This window comes from Crotalus tigris, unplaced genomic scaffold (genome assembly GCF_016545835.1).
Source record: "Crotalus tigris isolate CLP2741 ecotype Arizona unplaced genomic scaffold, ASM1654583v1 scf7180000024337.5909745, whole genome shotgun sequence".
Lineage (NCBI taxonomy): Eukaryota > Metazoa > Chordata > Lepidosauria > Squamata > Viperidae > Crotalus > Crotalus tigris.
The window spans coordinates 5,177,311-5,204,263 of record NW_024100507.1 but is presented as its reverse complement, the minus strand read 5'-3'; the positions used below and the strand labels follow the sequence as shown (position 1 = coordinate 5,204,263).

The window sequence follows — 26,953 nt, the reverse complement described above, 5'->3', positions numbered from 1 at the left end:
AACCACAATTGAGCCCAGTTGTTAAGTGAAACATTTGTTAAGTGAATTTTACCCATTTTACGACCTCTCTTACCACATTGTTAAGTGAATCACCGCAGTTGATAAGTTAGTAACACGATTGTTAAGGGAATCTGGGCTCCCCATTGACTTTGCTTGTCAAAAGTTTGCAAAAGGTGATCACATGACCTTGGGACACAGCAACGTCATAAGTATGGATCAATTACCAAGCATCTGAATTTTGATCACACGACCATGGAGATGCTACAAAGGTCGTACGTGTGAAAAACGGTCTTTGTTCAGTGCTGTTGTAACTTTGAATGATCACTAAATGATCTGTTGTAAGATGAGGACTACTTTATATGCTCAAAGGCGAAAAGACTTACAAATAATAAAGTTGATATAATTGATAGAGATGATGAAATTTTTTTTTTTTTATTGAAATTTTTCAAAAGTTTTACAAATAAAAATCCACCCCCCCTCCCCAACCACCCCACCCCCCCCCCCGACTTCCCAGAACTGAATATAGGATTATTTAACAAATATTTTAAAAATAACATTTGCAATTTATAAAATAATTAATAATAATAATAAAAATCACAGTAATAATATATATAATAATAATATACATAACATAAACTTTAAAATGAATAATATATACTAAAAAAGAAAAAAAAAATAAAAAGAGAAGAGAGAGAGAGAAAGAAGAAAGAAGAAAGTAGACGAAGAATAAAGCATATATATATATAAAAAAAAATATATATATATATGAATAATAATACATAAAAAATGTATATATATAAAAAAAGAAAAAGAAGAAAGAAAGAAAGAAAAAACAATCATTACAAATTATAAAAAGGCTAAATAATATTTTTCCATATCCAAATTATGTTGTATAAAATTTATCCATTTTTCCCATACCGCAAAAAATTTTTCTTGAGATTGCTCCTTTAAGAAAGCCGAAATCTTTGCCATTTCTGCCAAATACGAAACTTTATGAAACCATTCTTGTAAAGTAGGCAAAGATTCCTTCTTCCAATATTGTCCTATTAACAACCTAGCGGCTGTAATCAAATTTAACATCAATATAACCTCCTTAGCATCACAGTCAATAACAATACCTAGTAAAAATAATTGCGGAGTAAATTTTACCCTCCTTTTAAAAATTCTTTGAATATTCCACCATATCTTAATCCAAAAAGCTTTTATATGCTTACACGTCCACCAAATATGGTAATAGGTAGCATCCAAATATCCACATCTCCAGCATTTCGGCTGTAGATTAGGGTACATAATGGACATTTTCTTTGGGTCAAGGTGCCATCTATAAAACATCTTATAAAAATTCTCTCTTAAATTTTGCGCTTGTGTGAATTTAACATTTCTTATCCAAATAAGTTCCCAAGTATCCATTGAAATCGTTTCACCAATATTCTGTGCCCATTTAATCATACAATCTTTAACTAGTTCAAGTTCTGAATCTAATTCCACTAAAACCCCATAAACTCTCTTAATATGGGTTGGCCTTTGATCTCTTACTTGTTTTAAAAAAATTTCATCTTCTCTAAGCCAGCCCATTTTACAATCCATCTTCCATCTATCCACTATTTGTCTATATTGGAACCATGAATAAGTTAAGTTTTCATGTGTTAACTCTTCCAAAGATTTTAACTGCCAGTCTTGGCCATCCCATCTTAATAACTGTACGTAAGAGACCTTGTCCATATTTACCCCTTTCCTTATACCTTCTATGGCATGCCGAGGTATAGCCCATAATGGTATTTTGAAGTCACTTTTATAATACTTTCTCCACACTCTTAGCAAAGAGTTTCTTATAATATGAGACTTAAAAACCCAATCCACTTTTTTATTAAATATTAAATAGGCATGCCATCCAAAAAATAGGTCCCAGCCTTCCAAATGAAGTATTTCTGTATTTGTTAAATTCACCCAGTCGCTAATCAATGTCAATACTACAGCATCATAATACAATTTCATATTTGGTACCTTGAGTCCACCTCTCTCACGAAAATCTTGCATTATTTTAAGTTTCACCCTTGGTTTTTTCCCTGCCCAAACAAATTTATTAATACCTTTTTGCCATTCATCTAAATTACGTTCGTTCTTTAAGATAGGTAACATTTGAAACAAAAAAATAAACTTTGGCAGGACATTCATTTTAATAACTGCAATTCTGCCCATAAGGGATAACTGTAAATTATTCCAGTTTTTTAAATCCTTCTGTACCTCCATCCACAGCTTTTCATAATTATTTTTATACAATTTTACATTAGAAGCAGATAATGTAACCCCCAAATATTTTACCTTATCAACAATTTCAAAGTCTGTTAAGTTAACTAGAGCCTGTTTATCACCATTAGTCATGTTTTTAGCTAATATTTTGGTCTTATTATTATTAATTTTAAAGCCAGAAACACGTCCATATTGTTGAATCAATTGTAATAATTTCACCACCGAAGAAACAGGTTGAGACAAAGTAACAACCAAGTCATCTGCAAAGGCTCTTAATTTATATTCTTTTTTATTAATTTCTATTCCTTTTATTTCTTGAGACTCCCGAATTTTAATCAACAAAATTTCCAGTGTTAAAACAAACAATAACGGAGACAACGGGCATCCCTGTCTTGTTCCTTTTTCTATTACAAAAGCCTCTGACAAACCCCCATTTACAATAATTTGAGCAGTCTGTTTTTGATATATATTGGATAATACTTGTAATATATTTTGTCCAAAATTCATCTCCTTGATTAAACACAGCATAAACTGCCAATTCACTTGATCAAAGGCTTTTTCAGCATCCAAAAATATCAGGCCTGCAGAGACTTGGTTATTCTTTTCTAAATACTCTAATAAATTAATAATTTGTCTAACGTTATTCTTCATATACCTTCCAGTTATAAAACCCGATTGATCCCTATGTATAAACTGCTGCAAGATCCCCATAAGCCTGTTAGCTAAAATTTTTGCAAAAATTTTGTAATCCACATTTAAAAGAGATATAGGCCTATAATTTTTAGGCAAAGTAAGATCTTGACTATCTTTTGGAATCAATGATATAAATGCATTACGCCAGGATGGAGGGATCTCTAACCCCTGTAATAAATTATTAAACAGTTCACACAACGGTTGAGTCATCTCTTCTACTAAAGCTTTATAATAAATAGATGTCAACCCATCCGTACCCGGCGCTTTGCCCAATTTCAATTGTTTAATAGCTGTAACAATTTCTTCCTTAGTAATTAAACCATTAATCTTTTTTTCCTGATCTTCTGTTAATTTAGGAAAGTTAACTTTGCCTAAATAATTATTTATATCTGTAATTTGAATATTAGTACCCTTATATAATTTTTGATAGTATTCTAAAAAAGATTTCTTAATCAATTCTTTCTGATAAACCAATTTACCATTATAATTTATTTTATCTATATTCCTCTGTTTCTGTTTTTTTCTTAACTGATAAGCCAACCATCTCCCTGGTTTATTAGCATTACAAAATGTATTTTGTTTCATAAATAGCAAATTAGTTGCAGCTTGATCAGCCATCAGCATGTTAAATTGTGTTTTTAACAATTTTAAAGCTCCTTTAACCTTTTCATCTAAGGGATTTGAAATTAAAAGTTTCTCTTTTAATTTAATCTCCTCTTCCAAGTCTTTCCGTTTCTGAGTCTGTTTCTGTCTATGCAAATTATTCATTTTTATCAAAATACCACGCATAAAAGCTTTACTTGCATCCCAGACCATTGACATTGATGTTCCCTTGTTCATATTTAAAGTAAAATATTCCTTTAAACATTCCTTTAATTTATGAACATTTTTTTCTTGTTTAAATAAATTCTCATTCACCCTCCAGGATCTCCTATCTTCCTTCTCTACAAACAGTTCCATCCAAACTGGACTATGATCGGACAATGTCCTAGGAAAAATTTTTACATTCTTCACCCTGTTGTATAAATCTGTTGTGATCAAAAAGAAATCAATTCTTGAGAAAGATTGGTGTCTATCTGAGAAAAACGTAAAATCCTTTTCTTCTTGATTACGTTCACGCCAATAGTCTCTCAATTCCCAATCTTCTTTCATATCAAAAAAGGCTTTAGGTAATTTAGCCTGTTTAAAAAAGGTAGAAGAGCCTTTTTTGTCCATTTGTATATCTAAGACACCATTCCAGTCTCCCATTAAAATCACAGATCTATAGTCCAACAAAGTTATTTTCTGATGTAGTAACCTATAAAATTGCTCCTGTTGCTGGTTTGGTGCATACAACCCCACAATAAGAATTTTCTTGCCATATAAACCAAGTTCAAGCATAACATATCTTCCGTAAGGATCTGATTCTAACAAGGTAGCGGATAAATTCTGTTTAACATAGATTACCACACCCCCTTTCTTCCCAGGGGCGGGAGATACAAAATGAGATCCCAAGCGAGGATTATTTAAATATTTTTGATCTTTAGCTGTAATATGAGTTTCTTGCAAGCAAATAATATCATTGTTATGTTGTTTCAAATAGTGGTAAATTTTTTTTCTCTTTTGAGGAATGTTTAATCCATTAACATTCCAGACAGGAGCTTTGCCATCTCCCTTGGCCTTCAGCCTGGAGAAGATCCGCTCAAATTCTGCTGCTGATGAATATGTAGCAGAGCTTTTGGGTCTTGCTCCTCCCACCGGCACTGAAGCAATTTGCTGAGTAGATTCTTCAATTTCTTTTTCTTTTTCTTTTTTCTGTTGTTCTTTTTCTTTACGTTTATGTGCTGCACGGGTCATTCTCTGTTCTTTAACCTCTGGTTGAGACATCCATACCACCTGTCCAGCAGTCATCATCCCTGTACCTTCAGATTTCTGTTCCATCTCTTTGTCACTCAAGACTTTATGCATCATGGGCAAAGGAGAGCCTGCTCCCAGGACCGTTTTATAAAATTCCTTAGCTTTAGCAACTGTATTAAGTCTATAACGTGTCCCCGCATGGCTCAAAACAATGCCCATCGGAATCTCCCATCTAAATGGCATTTGTCTTGCTTTAAGTTCATTTACTAAAAAAGCAAAATCTTTTCTGCTTCTTAAAATTTTAGGTGGAATTTCCTTTAAAATAATAATATCTTGGGCAGCAATCTGAAATCTTTTATTATAAAAAGTTTGTAGAATCTGATTTCGCAAAGACTTCTTAGCAAAATATATCACCACATCTCTAGGCAAATTCCTCTGTTTTGCAATCCAAGAATTAACTCTATAAATTCTTTCCACATCCCCACGTAACTCTTCTTTATCAATATTCAAAATAACAGCCAAGTCATTAATCACCATTTCCATCAAATCTTGAGTTTTATCTTCTTTCAGACCCCTTATTCTCAAAGCATATTCCATCTGTCTATACTGGAACATAAGAATATCATCTTGTGAAGTCTCCACTTTTTTCTCCATATCTTGAAATTTATAATCCAAAAGTTCAACTGTTTCTTCAATTTCCTCTACTCTGGAGTCCAGCTTCACAACCACTGAGGCCATTCCAGATAGAGCTAGAAGTATATCATCCCTCAAAATAGCATTATTCTGTTCTAAAAGCTCCTTCATCTCTTTCTTCATTTCCTCCTTAGTTTCAGATTTATTCTGGTCCAAAAGTTGTTTCATTTCCTCCCTAAACTGTGAGACAGCACTTACCATTATTTCTTTAATGTCTTGTGCTGATGTGCCAGATGGGGGAGGTGAAGGTGGAGTGGATTTAGGTTGCTGCACTGAGGGTATTATTTTAAGTTGTTGTTGCACAGTAGAAGTAGCAGGAGAAGAAGTTACTTTAGAAGCTGCAGTAGCTGGTTGTCGTTTTGAAGCCATTTTAATTTATCTTCCTTTCTTCTTAAAAATACCGATAAAAATAAGTAATCCAAAAAAAAATTAAAAATAAGATAAAATAAAATAAAATAAGATCAATCTAAAAGTCCCCAAGAATAAAAAAGTAAAAAAAGTAAAAAAAAAGCAGTATTAAACAACAATTCAGCCGATCCGTCTTTTAAAGGAAAAAAAACTTTCAAAACGCCATTTTACTTTCACTCTCACTTTTCCGCCCGAAAAAAAAGAGAAAGCTCAAAAAAATAAAAAAAAATCAGCAGATACTAAATAAACTAAATAAACTAAAAAAAAAATAAAATAAAGCTAAACTATAAATAAAATCCTTTAAACAGTTCTGTCCGGTTTAAGATTACTCACGGTTTCTTTAAGTACGGAGATGGTAGCGGCGTCTCGCTTTGTTTCCGAAGAAACAAAGACAGCTGAGAGGCGGAGAAGGCAATGAACTCCGAGGGAACCCTCTTTCTACCCCCCTAAAAATAAAAATCCAGGGAGAGTTAAGAGGTTCTACCTCTATTCATGCGATCTCTACCCCTTCCCTTCGCCCGGGAAGGGGATTGCGAGCCGCGGGCCAGCTGGTAAACGCTGTGCTCCGCGGATCTGACACCTTCTCAGGAGGACGGCTACAAAGTAGCCGCCATCTCCACCGCTTTAACCACCGGAAGTCCAGAGATGATGAAATTGAAAGCCTTGATGAAAGAGAAGACTGACAAATTTTATTTCTACCTGGAAACTTTTTTGGGACTTTTTGCAAGAAAGTGAAAGAAATGAAAAGTTAATTTTGGGATTTGATGATAGAATTATATTGGGTTTTGGAAATAATGTAAACTAATGTTAAATTCAGAATAAGGTTTGATGTAATTTTTTTACTTATATCTCTACCAAAAAGTCAGAAGTCATTTTTTTCTATTTTTCTCCTCCCTCCCACGCCCTCTACCCTTAATTTTTACTTTTTTTCTTTCTTTGATTTTTTCCAAATCCTTTTCTCCTGTTTATTTTTTAACTTTGTATTTTAAAAAAAAACATATAAAACATATACTCATGCATTCAGGACATATGTGAATGGGGAAAAATTTGCTTTGAACCCAATTAACAATCCATAGTGTTCCAAAGGTTCTGAGAAATCATTTTAAATTAACCACACTTTAAGGTAAAACAAAATCCAGAGGAGAAAGTAGAGATAGGATAATGTAGACTGTCCCCCCCCTCCATTTCCCCTCTGTTTTTTCAAGTGCAGCATAACCCACTGGCCCATGTGCCTTAAAATCTTCATAATGCCCTATATTCATTAGCTATCGCCAGTCTCTCACTATGATATATCCAATGGTCACTTGTTCCACAATCTTCCCAGTGGCCTCCCTCCTCTCAACCACCAATTTCCCAGAGTAGTCTAGCTCACTGGGCTGTCTGCTAGATCACTTAATCTTGATCATCCCTTCCATCTCTCAGAGATTGAGGTTCTTAGCTTCTTCCATGCTCCCACCATCACAACTCCACTTCTATCCAGAACAACCCATTTTATTCCATGCACGGATCCAAAGATCCCAAACAGGCACAGACCACCCGAAACAAGCAATTCCACGCAAACAGTTCCTGCACACAACATTTTGCATATCTCTACAAAGCACTTTCTATAACATAGTACAGTACTGAAGCAGAACTCTAATGGTTAGAGATAGAAATAAGAGTATTTTGTTGTGCAACTTTGGTTTTAATTTTAACACATTAATATTTTTATTTGAATTTATGAATCAGAGTAACAAATTTTTATGGCAACACAGAGGCCTCAGCTGAATTTTATGTAACTCAATTGTAAGAGATCCTTTGAGAAGAGCACTTTATCCCTTTATTAGAAATTGCTATAAGACAGAGGGAGGGAAGAAAGAGCAAAGCAATGGATATCAATCCTAAGAAAGTATGATCTTTTACAGAAAAAAAAATCTAAATAAGCAGAGGTCTCAGGATTTCATAGTACATGCTCTGTACAATCAATTTTATATTAATCAAGTCTCTTAATGGGAATATGTTGATGTGACATCCTGACAGATGCAAAAAAACAAATACTGTATATGCCGGCGTACAAGGCGACCCGGCGTATAAGACAACCCCCGTCTTTGTCGCCGAGTCGCATTCCTAGAACATCGTCTTATACACCGGAAACTACCAGTATTTCCGGCGTATACGACGACCCCCGTCTTTGGCGCCGATTTTAATGCTTGCGGAAGTCGCCTTATACGCCGGCATATACGGTAAATGTATGCTTGTCATATCTTGATATTTTCATGTTGCACAGAAATCTTCCATTTGTCTGTTTCTATCTTGTCACAGGATATTGTGAGAGCTTTGAAGAGTGGATAGCAATGTATGTTGAAAGATTCTTTGACCCAGTTCAATATTTTTCTTTATTTGTAACAATGTAAGATAGAAAAGCATTGATTTCTCTAAGAATCAGAGTCCTTCACTACATACCATGTTTCCTTGAAAATAAGACCCAACCAGAAAATAAGCCCTAGCATGATTTTTTTCAGGATGCTCATAATATATGCTCCACCCCCAAAATAAGCCCCAGTTAAAATCATCAGTCGGACGGATGCATTTAGTACCATATTTCCCCCCCCCCCAAAAAAAAGCCCTAATGCATCTTTTGGAGCAAAAATGAATATAAGACCCGGTCTTATTTTGGAGAAACACAGTAGCATCAGCTTTATTTTAACTGATAGAAAGCACTACCAGCTAAAGCAAATAAATCCATTCTCTTCCCTATTTTTCATTTTAGAAGACAGTAGAATGCACCAAACTGATTTTTAATCTATGCAAATTGTAAGTAAGCTGTTGTTTATGGGGAAATTAATTAAGAGCTTTAATTAAACTCCGCTACCAGAATGGTAATTTTCAAATCTTCTCCCTGTCTGGAACCTGCGTCAAATAGCCATCATCCAATGCCAGACTGCCTTCATCTTTACTCAGTGATCTCTATGTTGTCTCCTCTTTGGTGATCTTGAATCCTCCCTGAATCCAGATCTATTCTGTAGTCTAAATTTGCTTAATGCCATGTTTCCTTACTAGCCATTTTCTCCCTTCCTCCTCTTGATTCCAACAATAACTCTCTCTGTTCTTGCAAGCTCTTTAACAAAACGCTCTGTGCATGCATAAAAAAACTTTAATTTTCTCCCAGCTCTTTCCCAGCATCAGTTTATCAACTGAAAGTACAGCTTCTATGACTGGAAGATCATATCTCAGGATGGTAAACAGTATTTATCTACTCCATTCTTTCACTCTTATACTTTAACCTCTTCATCTGCAGATCGAAGAAAATATCTTTGAAGATTACCAACAGACATCTCACTTTACCAACAAACACCAGGCCTCACTTTTAAAATAAGAATCTGTAACAGTCAGAGCCTAAATTAAAGGTAACACATCTCTGGATTTCATGTGCATTTTGGATCATATTTTATAAAAGAAAAAAAAGGAAAAATATCACTGTTTTGCCATTGAATTTACATAGTGTAATCCTGAGACTTTGAATGCCATAAAAATAAAACTGTAGCTCCCTCCTACATGAATAATCAAAACTAGTATATTGGAAAAGCCCAACAGTTTCTTTACAATGTCTAAGTGCATTTCAAACTTAAATCAGACATAAACCTCAGTTATTCAAAACTGGTGCTAGGATATAATCTATGAAAAATGTAGTAGCACAATTTTCCAGCTATTCCTGGGAAGGTAATATAAAAAGCAAGACACTATAAAAAGTAAAAGTTCTTCCCACTTCTACATTTAAAGAAATACTACTAGGCCAATCCATAACACAGCAGTGTTTCCAATATTTAGATGTGCAACTTTTTTTTAAAATTAAAACTACCTCATTTTTCTTAATTTCAATATCCCAAAATATCAAGATATACAAGAGGGATAAAACGGATACAATATTTTACTATTCATTAACTGCAAAATGACAACCATAAAAAATTATAGGAAATTATGCTGCATTAAATACTGTAGACAGGATGTCATGAAGAAAGTATACTTAATTTGAAAAAAATGTGTTATACCTCTTAGAACAGAGGTCCCCAACCTTTTGGGCATCAGGGACCGGTTTCATGGTTTTTCTGTGGACCGGAGAGTGCGTGGTTTTGTGTGCTGCCTGCATTCCACAGATGGACTTTGCTTGTTTGTGTGGACCAGTTACTGGCATGCTGCGGGCCCGGTACTGGCCCACGAACCAGGGGTTGGGGACCTCTGTCTTAGAACATCTATCATATATAAATTGTTTAAATAAATAAATCATGTCAGTATAAAATAACATTCATAACAAGAATGTAGTACTTTATATCAAATGTCAGCAAGCACCTGTCTTTAAACATACATTGCATCTAATTTTATGAAAGGAAGTCCAGGACACAGCACCTGGCTTTTACTCACACAACCCTGCTCCCATCATCTAAGCCAGTGGTTCTCAACCTTTCTAATGCCGCGACCCCATAATACAGTTCCCCATGTTGTGGTGACCCCCCAACCACTTATACATCACTGGATGCCAGGGGCATGGCCAAAGAAAAGGGGGGGGGGAAATGGTGGACAGCCTTGTTTGGCGACCCCCGTGAAATGGTCGTTCGACCCCAAATGGGGTCCCGGCCCACAGGTTGAGAACCACTGATCTAACCATATAGGCTTCATGTATCAGATTGGATGATAAAGAAAGGACAAAGACATATACACCTTTGTATTCATATATTATTATTTTTTTACCCTTCAAATTACACTGGCCTCTAAACACTTCAGATTACTATAGCCACATTCAGGTTGAAGCATATAGATATATTGCTATACTGTTTGTGGCCTGCAATTTAAAATGTTTATTATCATTTAATCATTCTTGAATATTTCTCAATAAAGCATTGCAAATTAAGAAGTAATTTCAAATTATGGTGACTGGAAGGTTAAGAAAACAGATGGAGGATAAAGTAATGAGCACTTATTAGTTTAAATAACATTATTTTTCCCTTTTTTGGTCTTTTTTACGGTATTGCTAAAACGGCAGAAATTATTTGAAACATTAAGTGGGGCTGAGAGCCCAGAAGAAGTGACTATGATGTAAACCAAATAAGTCATATGATGTGGAGCTGGGATTTTTCAAGATTTTTTTGGTCCTGGACTGGAGCTATTTTAAAGATTTGGGTGCTTATACTACCGGTTTCATACACCTGTATTTAAATGATGGGAGAGCATGACAGTGGTCCTAGATGCCATTAAAAAGGGGAAGATTGTGTTAAAACTCCTTGGCCTGCATTATATTACAATCTCAAATCAAGTTTAACTGTTACAATTTGGCAGTTCTTTTACAGAGATGTTCACCCTATCAAATCAATAGCACTGCAATAGCCAACTCCCTATGACTAGTTTGTTCATTAGTAATAGTGGTCTTACTTATATGGATTATTATTTTAAAATAAATTACGAATTGGGAGAACCATCTTCTAGATATGTATTTTAAATAGAACATATTATAGTTATCTTCATCTCAAATAGAAGCCTAGAAATTATACTCATTTGTATCAAGCCATAAGAAAGCTAACATTTCTAAGTATGTCAGTAATCTTAAATAATTGGATTACACTAGATTACACTGTTCAGTGATTATGCCTTGTGGTAATTAAGTATTTTACTTTATATGAAGGCTTGACAGTCAATTGAGTTGAGCAGCCATAGAAATAGAATGAATAAACAAACAAACGTCAGTGACAGAGAAAGTTGCATTGTAAACCAAGCAAATATTTCATAGATCCTTAAGAAAAGTAATAATTGTTGACTTAATGAAGCAAGATGTTTGTAGTTACTACTGCTACTCAACAATTACCTTAAATGTCCAAAACAAAAATCAAAACAGTTACAGATTTGCAGATGAGGTAACTGTTCAATTTTTTTCAAGCAAGTATCTCTGGCTGGGTTCATTTCTCATGTTAAGTCATGCTTCATTTCGACCATGATTTGTTGATTAACCCACAATATAACAACACTTAGCCACAGTAAAACAAGACATGAAATCACCTTCATTTGCAAACTATCTTTTATGGCTTTGTTTCTATAAATATAGCAACAGTGATAAATTCAGTCAACCACGATTACTCAAACAAGAACAATTATTCAGAATACTGTTATACTACAGGCAGTCCTTGACTTATAACCACAACTGGGGCCAGAATTTCTGTTGCTAAATATGGTGGTTGTTAAGTGAGTCATGCCTGATTTTACGACCATTTTGCTATGGTTGTTAAGAGAATCACTGTGGTTAAATGAGTCATTCGGTTGTTTAGTTAATTTGGCTTCTCCCATTGACTTTGCTTGTCAGAAGCTGGCTGCGAAGGTCGCAAACGGCAATTACATAGCTGCACAATGCTGCAACCATCGTAAATATATGCCGGGTTGCCAAGTGCCTGAATTTTGATCCCAGGACCATGGAGATGCTGTGATGGTTATAAGAGCAAGAACCAGTTGTTAAGTCATTATTTTTACTGTCACTGTAACTTTGAACGGTTGCTAAACAAATGGTTGTAAGTCAAGGACTACAAGTATAACATCTGCTTTGCTGTCTCTTCCCCCTCCCCCCTTCCGTTTTTCAAAATTACAGTGCCGAGTTCTGGAAACAGGTATTATTAAGGCCAGAGACTGTCTGCTCTAAATTCCAGCACTGTTTTAGATCTTATCTCCCTTTCTTCCCCCACATTCACAGACACATGTAGAACAACAAATTATGGCTCACTCAAAAGGTCTTATTCTACAAAATTTATGGATGTAAAATACAAAACAACCACTCTCATATTTTATAAAAATAACATCTCAGATTCACTGTGATATTATTGGTGTCTACAAGTACTGTAATTACATTTTTGTCCTAAGAAACCTATAAGAACTGTCTCTTTTGGATAATGTTTGTATGATAATGTTTTTTCACTTGACTGGACAAATCAAGTTTCTCCCTTGGATACATCCTGTATTTAATTTTTCACCCAATCACATTAATATTATGTCCAGAAATGATTATGCAAAGTTGCTTGTATAATAGGAACAAAATTTAGAAGAGAACAAGTATTTAAATTAAAGTGTAAATTAAAGTTTATTTATTGGAGGGGGGGAGATTAAATCGAGAAATAAATTGTTTGAAGAAAAAATGGAATGTACTTACCAATATTTTATTATCTACTTTATCGCTCTTGACTTCAAGTTTGACTTTCTTTTTCACAGAAATCTTTATCTTCCTTCCAATCACATCCTTGACGCTTTCTGAAATAGTAGAGAGCATAAAATACTTTCAAGTGTTCAGGATCTGAAAAAAATCTGTATTATTATTTTATCCCCAAGTAAAAATTCTTCAACATAAATAATAAACAAACAACATTTTTCCTCTCTTATTAACAGCTCCAAAGTGAAATATTACATGAACTCTGTTTTAAAAAGCTCCCCTGTGTTTATGGATTGATTGTAAAGCAGACATGTCAAACTCGCGATGTCACGTGACGTCGCGCAATGTATCTGAGCTTTTTCGCCATTGCCGGCAATGGGGTGGGCGTGGTTTCCCGATGATGCGTCTGGCCCGTGGCCCGGCAGTTTGACACCCCTGCTGTAAAGACTAAGGAATGGTAAACCAAAATAAAATTACTCCTTATAACATACTTGGCCCCTTACTGTCCTGTGAAAAAATAAGTATACCCCATTTAAATCTTTTATTGTTTCAATACATTTCAACATACAGATATTTTATTTTCATTTCAACACTACAGAGGGATATATATCAAATACCACACATCATTTTCATTTTGTAGTCCACTGTGTAATTTAAATATCAATGCAAATTTGGAATATGAAAATGTAAGTACATACTTACATAAAGCATTACTTCAGATAGCCTAAAATTAGAACCAGATGCACCAAATCAGATATAAATATTTAGAATATTATTAGGGAGGAGCTGGGAGGAACCTATCAGACTTTTGGTTTGATTTGTTTGTTATTGTTGAAATGCGTGGTATCATCATTTCTAGATTGAAATTGCCTACAGGTGTCTACAACCTTCAGAAAGAAGGTTATAGACACCTATAAGTCTGGGAATGAATTTCAAAAGATTATCAAACAATTGGACATCAATGATTCCACTGTCTAGAAAATATTGATATGCCCACATTTGTTAAAAAAAAAACTTTAAATGGGGTGCACTTTTTATATAACTAAATGCTTGATCTCGTTTATACTCAGATATTCTACATAACAGCCATTTTCACTGTATACGTAAATGTAATTTTTGAGAAATGACCATCACTGTCCCTCCCATCCACACATCAGAATACCACAATAGTTCCAAATATTTTTCTCCTATCAACATAGTTGTCCTTGAACTATGCACAAAACAGATTACAGTGCTGGACTCTTAAGCACAATAATTTTCTCCTGTAATATTTTTGTATTCTACGTATTCCAGTTTAATACCAAAATATTGAACCAAGAGCATGAAAAGCTGCCATTCCAAAATGGGCTTCACAGAACTGTTACTCAAACTGCTGTCATAGTTTGATGCCAAATTTTCATTCAATTCTAATACCATCTGTCACAGGTCACAAACAACTTCTTTCTCAAAGACTTTTCATGCATTTTTTTTTCTTTCTCACGCTTTCTCTGCATAAGAAGTAGAGTAGAGATCATAGGCAGAACTATATTTAAAACTCAGACTTAGGGGGAGGGGATTTCTTGCACAGGCTAGCTAGCTCTTTAGCAGATGAAAGAGGTTACATCATCATTCATCTTCGTTTGTGTAATAGTGTTCTACTCGGCCTGCCCTGAAGCATTTCATTTCCCCCCCTCCTATTTGCAATGTCATGCAAGTGACTATGGTCATGTCTATACTAACAAGTTTGTCATCTTATACAAGGATAAATCACATGTACTAATTTGTAAGCTGCCCAGTCACCTTGCAGGACAGATGGGCAGCACAGAAATTTAATAAACAAATAAGCAAATACATAACTTGTGAAATAAGATATAAATAAAAGGAAATAAACAAATAAAATACAATAGTAAAATAATAGCGTAGCAAAATACCCAAACCAGCCCTAACTATTGTTCTAATGGAACTGGTTTGGTCTAGTGCAGAGGTCCCCAACCTTTGGGGCATCAGGGACCGGTTACGTGGAGAGAGGTTTTTCTGCGGACCGGAGGGAGCGTGGTTTTGTGTGCTGCCTGCATCCCGTGGATGGGGCTTTGCTTGTTTGTGCCGACCTGTTACTGGCATGCCGTAGCCCAGTACCAATCCACGGACCGGGGGTTGGGGACCCTTGGTCTAGTGGTTAAGGAACCAGGCTAAAAACCAGGAAACTATTCTAGTCCTGTCTTATGAATGAAAGATGGCTGGGTGACTTTGAACCAATAAGTCTCTCTCAGCCCAACTTAGGTTGTTGTTGGGGGGGAAAATAGGAGGAGGAAGGAGTATTAGATATGCTTGCCACCTTTTGTTATATAGATAGGGTGTGTGATTGTGTGGCATTTATAGGCCTTCCTGGGGAGAAGAAAAAGAGAGACAAAAGCAATGATGGCCTGGCAGTTTCTATCAATCTGGAGGACAGGAAAGGTGGCTGGAAGCTGGCAGGAATAGTGAATAGAGATAATGGATGACCTAGAAGAAGGTGGGGAAATGCTAGGAGAGAAAGAGATAGAGAAAAGTTCCATCTGTCCTAGCCAGTGTGGTTCTCTTAGATTGAGAAGCTGGAAACTAGCAGAAGCAGAGGAATATGTGGATTAATGTGGAAGAAGGTACAGCAGGACAGGGGACTTCTTGAAGTCTAGATGGCAGGATAAGAGGCTATGAATGTCATGAAGGAGAACAAAAGAGGCAAAAAAGAACATGGAGAAAAGGACAGGTGGGTAGAATAGGGATTGGAATTGTGGAGGATTGTGCAAGAAAGTGAAGTTGGGAATAGCAAAGAGGGGAAATGGAAAAAATAAGAGAGATGAGATTATGGAACTTTGGAAGGGTTATGGAGAAAAGAATAAGGATTAAAGGAGAATGCAGATGAGACATGGGTACATAAAAGACAGCACTATTTTGGAGTGTATGTGTTAGCAGACAGGGCAAGTAGTAAGCAAGGATGAGTAGCTGAATTGGGGCTAGTGGTGATGGCAAATTGCAGAGAAATGAAGGCATTAGGTTAGCAATTCTGGGGAATGGTGACTGTCAATTTGGTATAAGTACTCTCTTCTAGTATTTCAGGATTATTCTTTGATCAAAGGATTAATTGACCTTAAATCATTATTCCACTGTTCCGTAAGAACACCAGCTCCTTAAGTCACATTCATTTACAACTTCATTGTTGAAGAGACAGCAGATGAGGTAGTGTACAAGAAATAAGGAATGGCTTTGAAGCAAAAGGAACAGCTACTATCAAGACAATGCTCAGATACGTGTGGCTTGAACCCATTCCAAGAAATTTAAATTGGGCAAACATATCAGACAGGCCCGTCCCTAATTCATAAAAATAAAATGGAGAGAAGCACTTGCAAGACTGAAATGAGGGAAAGTGTCAGATCCTTTAATAGTTTAATTCAATGGCTGTCTGCACAGAGGCTGGAAGTGTGGTTATGGTCATTGAAGGTACTTTGGTTGCGACTTTGTAAGCTGGGGGTTGTTAAGTCCCTTAAATTTGAACCCAACAGATTCCTTTTCTCAGTCCAATCTTGGGGTTAAGCTGACAGTGAAATCTCCTTGGCTACTGGTGCTGGGAAGAGGGAGTTTGGGAGGGGAGGAGTTTGTGGTGTTCATGAACCTGTTCCCAGAAAATCCTGGGCTTGACTCATGCTGGTGGTCACTCATTAAACCTTATTTTTTTACAGCAGAGCATTTGGCTTGTGATCTGAAGATGAAGGACATTGTTATTAGTCCTTCTGATCTGATCTGATCACTGCCTGGTTCAAATAAGCCTTATTATCCCTGGTGACCCACATAGGATGATGGGCCAGGTTAAAACAATGCCTTCGCCCCCAGCTACCTCATGCCTCTAGAGACTGAAGTAAAATTATGAGGTCCTTGGTGTTCTCGGAGCTTGGTGGTTTTCTTGCAAATGTTTCATTACCAAACTAGGTAACACATCAATATGGCACTGTCATATAACAAAGTTTGATAGTTCATCTCTGCTCTTATTGGTTTGTTGTCCAATACTCTAATTTAAGGTGCCTGTTTCTTACTGGGGGAGACCATCCATAATTAATGTATCTTTATATTAGATTTTTACAATGCATTAACTTATGGAGTACAAAGACTACCAAAGCAATCCCATCTGCAAACTGATCTACTCAACTGATGGGAGGTAGCCACAGAAAGCGAAACTAAAGGAAAATTTACTCCATTCTAAAAATACAGAATGACCCCCCCAAATCACCCAGATATACTTTTAAGCTTTAATTCTAAACATTAAGAAAGGTTAATATAAACTTCAAAGCAATTAATTGATGCTTCCAACATTAGATAATTCAAATTTATTCTTCAGGATATGCAATATACTAATGCTTTATTGTATATTAATTTGTATCGTAAGTTTATCTCTCTTTAGAAGTTGCCAAGAGCAAAACTGAAGTATGTTGATGGATTAAAATAAATTATATAAAGTGCTAATTTTAATCAAAATGATTCTATCTGGTTTGTACCAAGGAATCTGCATCTCTTTTATCCAGGATCAATCCATTTGATCATGCAATTTAGGGGAAATTGTTGATAGTAACCCTTCCTCCTGAAAGATTAAAGAGACTACATTGTGAAATAACTATTTATTGGAGGTCATGCTTGCTCTGAACTTACTGGCCTTCCAGAAGCAGTTTCTACCAGAATTTGTCTAAAGGATCTTTTTAATTACTTAAGATAGCACCATAGAAATTGTTTATATTCTCCAGTTTTAAGACAGTTAAATAACTGTTGCCACTGTATTTATCTTTACATTATTGTAGTGTAGATGTTTTCCTTTGTAAACTACTGACATGCACATGATTACAATGGTCTAAAAATCTAATAAATATGTAATTATTTCTACTCCAAGCTCTCAGTCAATTATTCTGAATGAGGTTATATCCAATTACTATATATATATATATATATATATATATATATATATATATATATATATATATATATATAGTAACTTTTCTACAATATTCAGAACAAGCTCACACATTCACTTGGAAATGGTTTTTTCCCATCTGATACATTTATAAAAAGAGCACATTTTCCCATCTGATCCATTTATTGTGTATTTAACTACATATGTATTACCAGATTTTCAATGAAACTTATTTAGCATCATCTACTCATTATACCCATTCAATGTTCTTGAGATATTTTGAGTGTGTTTCCATATCAGCAAATCTGGTTACAGAATGATTTACCAGTATATGGTTCAACTAATAACACAGATATATGACAAGCTCAGTTTTTGCATTACGCTAGATTCCACCGAGTTCTACGAGGAGGTAAATGGACCACACTACACACTGCCACACAGCTGGAAGCTAAGAAAATTGCCCCCAAGTTCTGCATGCATGCCTGCACAATCAAAATTCAGTCCATTTCCTGGGCAGTGTTCCGTTTACTGTTCTGAACTGAAATAAATTAAACTGTGCCTTTGCACTACTACCATGTTTCTTTATATAAATATATTTCAAAACCTTTTATTGTAACAGTCGGACTAAAATTTAACATTTGCTGGTAAATTTAGTTGGAGAACTTCCGTTAAGCCCACCTATTTCAAGAAATAGCCATTCTACATCTATTAGCATGAGTATGGCAAAAGTGGAAAAGGAAGAAAAATAGCAAATACTGCATAGCTAGGCAAAATAATGTGCTGTATTTGGAAGGTGAAAAGACGTCCTTTCACAATGTCTGAAAACCTATACTGTACATATTTGCTTGTGTGAAAGCTCCACTGAATCTGTGAGTCTTCTTCCCCCAAGTAAACATAGAAATGAATAAGGCAATCAGAAGACCCTTCTGAAATATTTAGCCTGTACACATATCTGAGTGGATTATGTAAAAAAAATGTATTTGTATGACTCAGAATTTAGTAAGGTTTTAATCTGTTCGATAAGCATTCTCAAAATTTAGCATAACAAGAAGAGCAACAAGCAATATGAAAGTAAATTACAGTAATCAGTACAGGAAAAGACATGATGCATACTTAATTATTTTGTCAGCATTATATATTCACCAGCTGCCCTGATTTTGGACTACAGGAAACCATATGCAAGCCCACAATAAGCAAAGTGTGTGTTCTCAAAAGGTTTTAATGCAGCAAATCCTTTTTAAATAACAGAGGAAATATTTCTTTAATTAAACAAGATTGAAACAGCCAAGAACACCGGATCTGTCCATCAGCAATTCCTTTTCATAATAAGATGTAGGCAAAGATGATTCCCCCACTTCCACAGTGGGATCAGCAACAGATGCTTTGACAACCTTCCTTCTTGGCTTTTACAACCCCTGAAGCATTGCAACCATTTGCCCCAAATCACGATTTGCCAAGCGGGAGAAGTACATCCAGGATTCCTAGTTAAGGAAAACCTCTGCTCGCCTCTTCTGTGGAGAAAGCTCCCAAGGCATTCAACTGAGGCGGGAAAGAAAGATACCACCAGCAATGGAAAGCCTCTGGGGGGGCAAACATGAGCTTCAGGGCTGTTAGTTTTCTTCCTCTGACTAGTCGCCATTCCGACGTGAAAGAAAAGGAACTCTTGGCCCGAAGGAGCAAGCCGCGTTCAAGCACCGCCTCGAGGGGTTAACAGCGTTTACATTTAGTTTGCCTACAGACGCCAAGCGTTCCGCTCCATTTGCCTATTATCACCGAGGCTTGCAAAGGCTGCGTAACCTCCCTCTGCCCGCATCTCCCCCTCCTGTCCACAAGTAAACCTCTTCCAGGAACAGAGGAGCCAAAAGGGCGAGCGAGAGCTTCAGCCATCCCTTATCTTTCCCGCCACGCCTTCCTTCCCCCATAGAGTATTTCACGCAAAGGATAAGAGACTGCGAGGCTATCGAGGTAAAGGGGCCATTTCATCCCTCACCTCCCTATCGCTGTCGGGAAACGGCTCCTCCTCCCCCCCCCACCTTCCAATCTCCCGCGCTCCAGTGTCCACCATTCACCCGAAGGGGGAAAAAGAGAGGAAGTGCACATGCTTACCCAGCAACTCTTTGGGAACGTCCGCGCTCTCTTCGGTCATCCTTGCTGGGGCTTTGCCTTCCCTCTTTGGAGCGCGAGCGAGGAGGTGGACGTGTTGCTTGCTGGTGACAATTAACTCGCGTTTCCCGCTCTCCGCCCTCACCTTCCTAGGTGCCCCCTCGGGCGACGCGAATGAATTCCAATCAGCTGTTTAGAAAAAGGGAGGAAAAGGGGCCCCGCAATCCTGCTGGTGCTGATCTCCCCGCCGCTTTCGGAGTAGAAGGAGGAGGGGGGGGGATTTAAAAAGACTGGAAAACCGAGGGAGAGTTACAAGACTATTGCTACACGACACCTCTTCATCTCAGCTGCAGACGGAGCAGGCTTCGCGAGGGAAAAGACCGCAGCCCAGACCGTCCTCGCACGGCTCGATTCTCCTTCTGCTGCGTCTGCGCTCCTCACTTTCGCTTTTTCCTCTTTCCTCCTTCCTGGCCGTGGACGAGCTTCGCTCTCTTCTGCCCGGCTCCCCTCCGGCCTCATGCAGCCACCTCCCGGCCTGAGGTGCAAGCGGAAGGCGTGGGTGGAGGCGGCGCTGGCGGCATTCCTGGCTCCAGCGGACCCCAGCCTGGCCGGGGGCTTCCCTTCAGGCACACACAGCCCGCTCCAGCCAAGCGGTGGCCTCCTCTTCCCCCTCGCGAGAGCCAGCCGCGGTCTGAGCGGCTGCCCGAGAAATGCTTGAGTTTGGGCGAGAAAGCTCGTCTAGGCAGAAGGGAATTTACCCTTCGCCAGCCCTGCGTTAGCTCACAGATTCCATGCGCGCAACCAGGCAGGGAGCTGGAGCTTACATATAAAGGACCCTGGCGGCTTTCCCTTTGGTCCCTCCTTCGTTCCCACGAATTGCAGAATCTACTGTAGCAGCCAAAACGACAACTACGGAGAGAGATCGGGAGCCATCTACTGGTTTCAGATTTACTAAGCCTGGGGAAAAAAGATCCCTCCCTTCCCTTGTGCTCCCTTTCCCACCATCTTTTTTTTTTTTTAAAGAAAAGCTTCTTTTTAAGGTTATTCGCGCTTGTTGAAAAGGAGCCCCGACCCATCAAGCGAGGTTGATTCCGAATGGTCGTTTTGTAATGCAGTTTTATTTCATCTAGCCACGTTCACAACCCAACTCCAGCTCATTGAGTACTTTGACAAGATGTTTACAACTTACCCAGCTGGAGCTGGCGTCTACAGAAGAAAAAGGTTTTATTAAATATGATTCCATGCACTTATCTGAGACTGCCTTAAAGACTGGACTCGAATTCTTATAGAAGGAAAATGATTAATAAAGTAGGACCAGTTCCAGGAACTTGGGAGGCACTAACTTTGTACCAGTATTCTTCAACTAGTAGTAATACACGAAACACCTCAAGCTTTCCTGAAGTATTGTTAACAATATGTAGTTTGAAAGAATTGTCTCAAACACAGCGGTGTACGTTCAAATTTATTATGTCTCTTAGTTTCATTAGGAAACATGAATTTATTGATTTGCTTTTTTATGTTGGTACTGAAACTTCTGCTTTTGGCTGATTCAGAAGTAGCTTGTAAATACTATTTTCACAGACATACAAGTAGCAATTTGGTGATAGTTGGTAATTTAAGACTTAGCAAATATCTTCATTTCGTTGCCCATTGCTGACACTTAAAATGCTTTACTAAAGCTTTTTATAAGCTTACCTTCATTTGGTGTTCTCCAGGTATGATGCACTATGATATCACTGATAATGCCTTAAAAATATTTTATGAATTTGGGTGAAATTCTTAGCCATGCCAAATTTGGATTTTAACCTTCCCCATTACATTTTTTGAAGGCAAGGAGTATCTGTTGCTTCCCTAAAATCTATAGCTTTAGTTGTTAGTAACAGGTCAATTTCTAACAGGATTTTTAAATTATGCTAAGGAGTGGGGTTTTATTTGGGTTTATATATTTTTTTAATTTAATGAATGTATATAACTGCTCGGTATAGGTGGCATAGTATAGGTGGCATAGAGAAATAAAAACACTAAAAACCAGTACAAAAGAAAACTGGATCAAATTACATTTGTTGTAGTTCAGCCGCTAAATTGTGTCTGATTCTCCTCGATCCAATGGACCACAGCATGCCAGGCTCCCCGTCCTCCACTGTCCTCCTAGAATTTGTCCAAATTCACATTCATTGCGCCAATGACAGTATTTAATGATCTCATCCTCTGATACCACCTTATCCTTTTGCCTTCAATCTTTCCCAACATCAGGGTCTTTTCCAATGAGTCTTCTCATTAGATGGCCAAAGTATCTGAGCATCAGCTTCAGCATCTCTCCTTCTAAAAAACAATCAGAGTTGACTTCCTTTAGGGTTGACTGATTTCACATCTTTGAAGTCCAAGGGACTCTCAAGAGTCTTCTCCCACACCACAATTTGAAAGAATTCTTTGGAGATCAGCCTTCCTTATGGTCCAACTCTTCGCAGCCATGCTTTACTACTGAGAAAGCCATAACTTTGACTATACAGATCTTTGCCCGCAAGGTGATGTCTCTGCTTTTTTAATATACTGTCTAGATTTGTCATTGCTTTCCTCCCAATATATTATCAACATATAACTAAAATGGCAGTTGCAGCAGAACTCCACATCCTGGCACCAGTGTCTGCTGGAATAGCTGTGTCATAGATCATAATTAGCTTCCAGAAGCCAAAAGGTTTGGGGTGTATGTATCTTGGGGAGGTTGTTCTACAAGATACGTTCCATGACGGAGAAATCACACTTCCTGGGACCTATCATCAGGTTACTTATGAGACTCAGAGCATCTCTGTTTCCCAATACATCTTGAAGAGCTTTTTCCAATCTTGGACTGTCTCCAAGTGTGTTGTACAATTCCTGACTTTTGTGGTCCTGCAATAGGAATCCAATCTGAGTGTAAAATAAGATTAAATGATTGTGTGAATGAATTTGAAATAGATAAGCATTCTTTATAAACCTTCATATTTATTGTAATCTCTTATGTGATGATCTCAATCTAGATTGAGAGCTTGATGTTTGCTGCACTTTTCTTCTTACAAACATTTTATTACCAAACTAGATAACTGTGCCAAAATATTTGAATCCATAAATTAGACATCATATTTGTATTTTTTTCTTAGTTCAACCTTTGAAGATTAATCTGGTCCCCTATTATCTGAAAAAAATACCTACTCTAGATATATACCAGATCACTATTATAATATTACACCATCTGTTTCTATAGTTTTTTTACTTTATTAGTCAATATTATCAACCTTATAAGAATCTTTGTTTTTTAATGTTGCTGATTTATGCTTTTTTGTTATAAATGATTACATTTATAATGTATTAATGTGATTAGTGAATAACAATCCTATGATTTACAATTTTGTATTAGTCCATTTAGGCCAAAATGTGTGTCTAATTGAATAGACAGCAATTCTTGTCAAAGATGCAAAAAAAATTTCCAGTCCATGAAAGCTGGAACAGACTGCACATGAAGTTTAAAAAAAAATGAACAAAAGAAGAAAGACTGCAATCTGAGGGTCCGCTTACTGCATATTACAAGCTTAAAGCATCCAACATAAGACACTAACAGAAGAACTACTCATGTCTACTTAGATATAAACCATAATTAAGTTATTCACAGATAAATCTCAGCTTCATGATTTCCTAGACCAACTTGAGTTTTTCATGTAGCACTTTGCTTTATCCTGAACAATTTGCCTCACAGAATATTGGCTTCTTGATCTGATTCTGCTTGATATCTCTTCTAACTTCATGACATGGATTTGAAGAAAATTGGATAAATCAAGTTTCATTATTTATTTAGTAAACTTATATGCTGCTCATCTCACCTAGAAATTTTATTTTCAATATATTTCAATCTATTTTCAATGTATTTGTTATCCTATAATACTGTAGGAAGGTAAGTATGTATTGGTGGAACTAAGCTACATTTGGAGGAGGAACTGGCAAACTGAATTGAAATTAGTAGCTTGTTATGTTATTTGTGGCAGATATATCTGCCACATATTTATTTGATTAATGTCATTGTTGAAACATGAAATGGATCATTATTATAACATTCTGAATCTAAGTGTTCCCATCAGCTGTTTCTTGTGGCTGTTTGTGCAAGTATGTAATACTGGAAAGGAACATTAACCTAAAGCAGTATATTTTATATTTATTGTCTGTTGCTATATCTCTGAAGATTTTTTCCTTCACCATCTTAACTGATACCTTGGTTAAATAGATGACTAATCCATGAACAAAGTGCCTACTTTATCCTCATCCAATGGGTTTCTGCTAGGATCAAGATTATATTATTGATCATAAAACAGCTAGCTGTATTTTATTCTTCCATTCCTATCTTTCTTGGCTCATCTATCTATCATTTGCCTTTCCTTTGCAACTTTATTCTTCATTTTCCCTCTCTCCCATGCATAATCAACTAAAGTCACAATTCTAAGCTGTTCCACTGACAACAAAATTATAAGGTTTTCAACAAACAATGACAGTTCTCTCTTTCTGGCACTAATTCATTTGCACCGCTGTCAAGGAAGCATCATTAAATTTTCAATGCATTAACAGTTCTTTACTGATAGCAGACATCGGCACAAGTTCTTTGCAGGAGGTCAAAATGATTTTGCAATGTCCTGTTGAATTTTCTACTCTAGGAAATTCATTTATTTTCTGATGTCAGATATTTGGCGTGCCAGCACAATTAGCACAGCAGAGAGAGACTTTTTAAGCAGAGTGTGAAATACAAATAGATATAAACCGATCAATCTTTTCACTAGGCAATGAAGTCTGGCAATGAATTTGTGATCCAGCTAGAACTATACACGTTAACTTTAAAGTGGGTTAAGAAAATTTTACCTGAATCACTCAAAGCCTTTTGAACAGTTTCAATTTTACTTAATCACTGTCAGCTCTATTTCTCTCACGTACAACTGTATCTGCATCATTAGGTTGTATACACTCCATAAATAGAGGTCATGCTAACATGCAGCTGTTCTTAAATACCTCAATCATACTATATGACAAAGTTTTAGGTGAATTTTCTTTGGCTAGATATTTTGGGCTATATTACATGCTTAAAGACAGTTAATAGGAATTCCTTGAGTTGTTTCTTTCGGGACAATCCTTTGTATATTTATTTGGAAGTAAAAGTTCTGTTCAGTTCAAAATGCATTCTAAGTAAGTGCATAGAATTGAACAGCTTTCTAAAGAACCTGCATTTTATGAGTGTGTGAATGCTATCAATAAAATTCGGAATGAAAATAGAAATTCCACTTAGTGTCTATTCATATCTACTTAGTTTTAAGGTGATGGTATATAACATACTTCCATTATAGTATACTAGAATACAATAACAGCAAATTATAAAAACATTTAGAACTGGGAAACCAAAAATTGATTAGTAGTTTATTCTATTTGTTTTTACAAAAAAATTATTCAAGCTCAAAAACATCTGTTTAGAAAAGTCAGGTCATTTTTATCAATTATTTGTTTTATTATGTTACAATTTGCTGCAATTATCTGCTTCCCCAACACCAGTGGAAGAGGTCTCCTATGGATCCTGTGTGCTAAGGAATTCCAGCAGGTAGGTTCAAAAAGAGACTTTTCCCCTGTGGAACTCTCTACCACTGGAGGTGAGAACTGTTCCCATCCTTTTGACCTGGAAGGATATCAAAACTTAGCTTTGCTGCTTTGCCTGGGGCCCCGATGGGGTGCTCACCACTTTAGGTAGCTGACAAGGTAAGAAGACCACATTCTTCTCCCATCCATTTTTTGATTCTGGTTTTAGTATAGTTTATAATTACAACTTGTGTAATTTGAATGTTTTAATTATTATTTTTTATTTATATCTCTCCCGGAGTCACCTTATGGGTAGAATGAATAAATAAATTCATTCTATATCTTTTTATAAGCTTTTGCTTTTCTATCTTCAACTCTTTTTATTTCTTATAAACAAAAATGCTAAATTAATATTTCATATAGATTGGCATTCAATTCATACCTACCTACCCATCATTACATTGCATATGGGAGTTACGTTAAAAGTTAGAATTATTCGGGGGGGGGGAGGTGGTTAACTATCACCTACCTCCTAGGACCTAGGCTTAAAGCATAAAGTTAACTTCATTAACTCATGGCAAAAGGGGGGGGGGAGAAAAACTAAACCAGGGGTTCTCAACCTTGGCAACTTTAAGACTTGTGGACTTCAACTCCCAGAATTCAACTCCCAGCTTTGCTGGCTGAGGAATTCTGGGAATTGAAGTCCACAAGTCTTAAAGTTGCCAAGGTTGAGAACTCCTGCGAAAACTGTCACACATATAAAAAAGGGTCTCCATTTTGACAGAGGGCAATCAAGTGTTTCAGCTGGCTTAATCCTAATGCACAGCTAGATAAGAATCTTTATTATGTCAAGTCAAAAAGTTTGAGTTTGAGCCGGGAGGCTTAATGGGAGAAATAAAGAGGAAAGTGTCCACCCTTCATTTGCCTAGCCCTCAGAGAACAATAAATAACAACACAAAAATCAGATAACAATTCAACAATACCACAGCCTTCCTGACATACCCTTCCTTCCCCGGGCAGCTATTTTGTGACAAAACATCTTCCCCTGGCAGTCATTCAGTGAGAGCATCCACAATGTGTTCTCAATATGTCAAATTTTGCTGGCCAATCTTTCTTAACATGGTACTGTTTACTAATACTATAACTTGGGATACCACTGAATTTTATATAGATATCTGTGGATTTTTTTTCCCAATATCAAACTGAGGCAGGTGGTAAGCTCAGGATGCGCAGGAATACAATTAGACTCTTGACAAAGCTCATTAGTATTTTATCAGCAATGCTGGTTGGATTATTCAAGGGGGAGGGAAGGCTTTTACAAA

At 36.6% G+C, this 26,953-nt stretch overlaps 1 protein-coding gene across 2 annotated transcripts in view; it reads right to left on the bottom strand.

The window, feature by feature from the left end:
- The window catches only part of CARMIL1 (capping protein regulator and myosin 1 linker 1), a 136,391-nt gene extending 116,297 nt beyond the window's left edge, over positions 1 to 20,094 (bottom strand). For both annotated transcript variants that reach the window (XM_039325377.1, XM_039325378.1), the window contains exons 1-2: positions 20,055 to 20,094; positions 13,040 to 13,137 (exon numbers count right to left, since the gene is read on the bottom strand). In XM_039325377.1, coding sequence (XP_039181311.1) covers positions 13,040 to 13,137; positions 20,055 to 20,094 — 138 coding nt within the window. The remainder of the gene's footprint in view (positions 1 to 13,039; positions 13,138 to 20,054) is intronic.
- Positions 20,095 to 26,953: the final 6,859 nt, after the last annotated feature.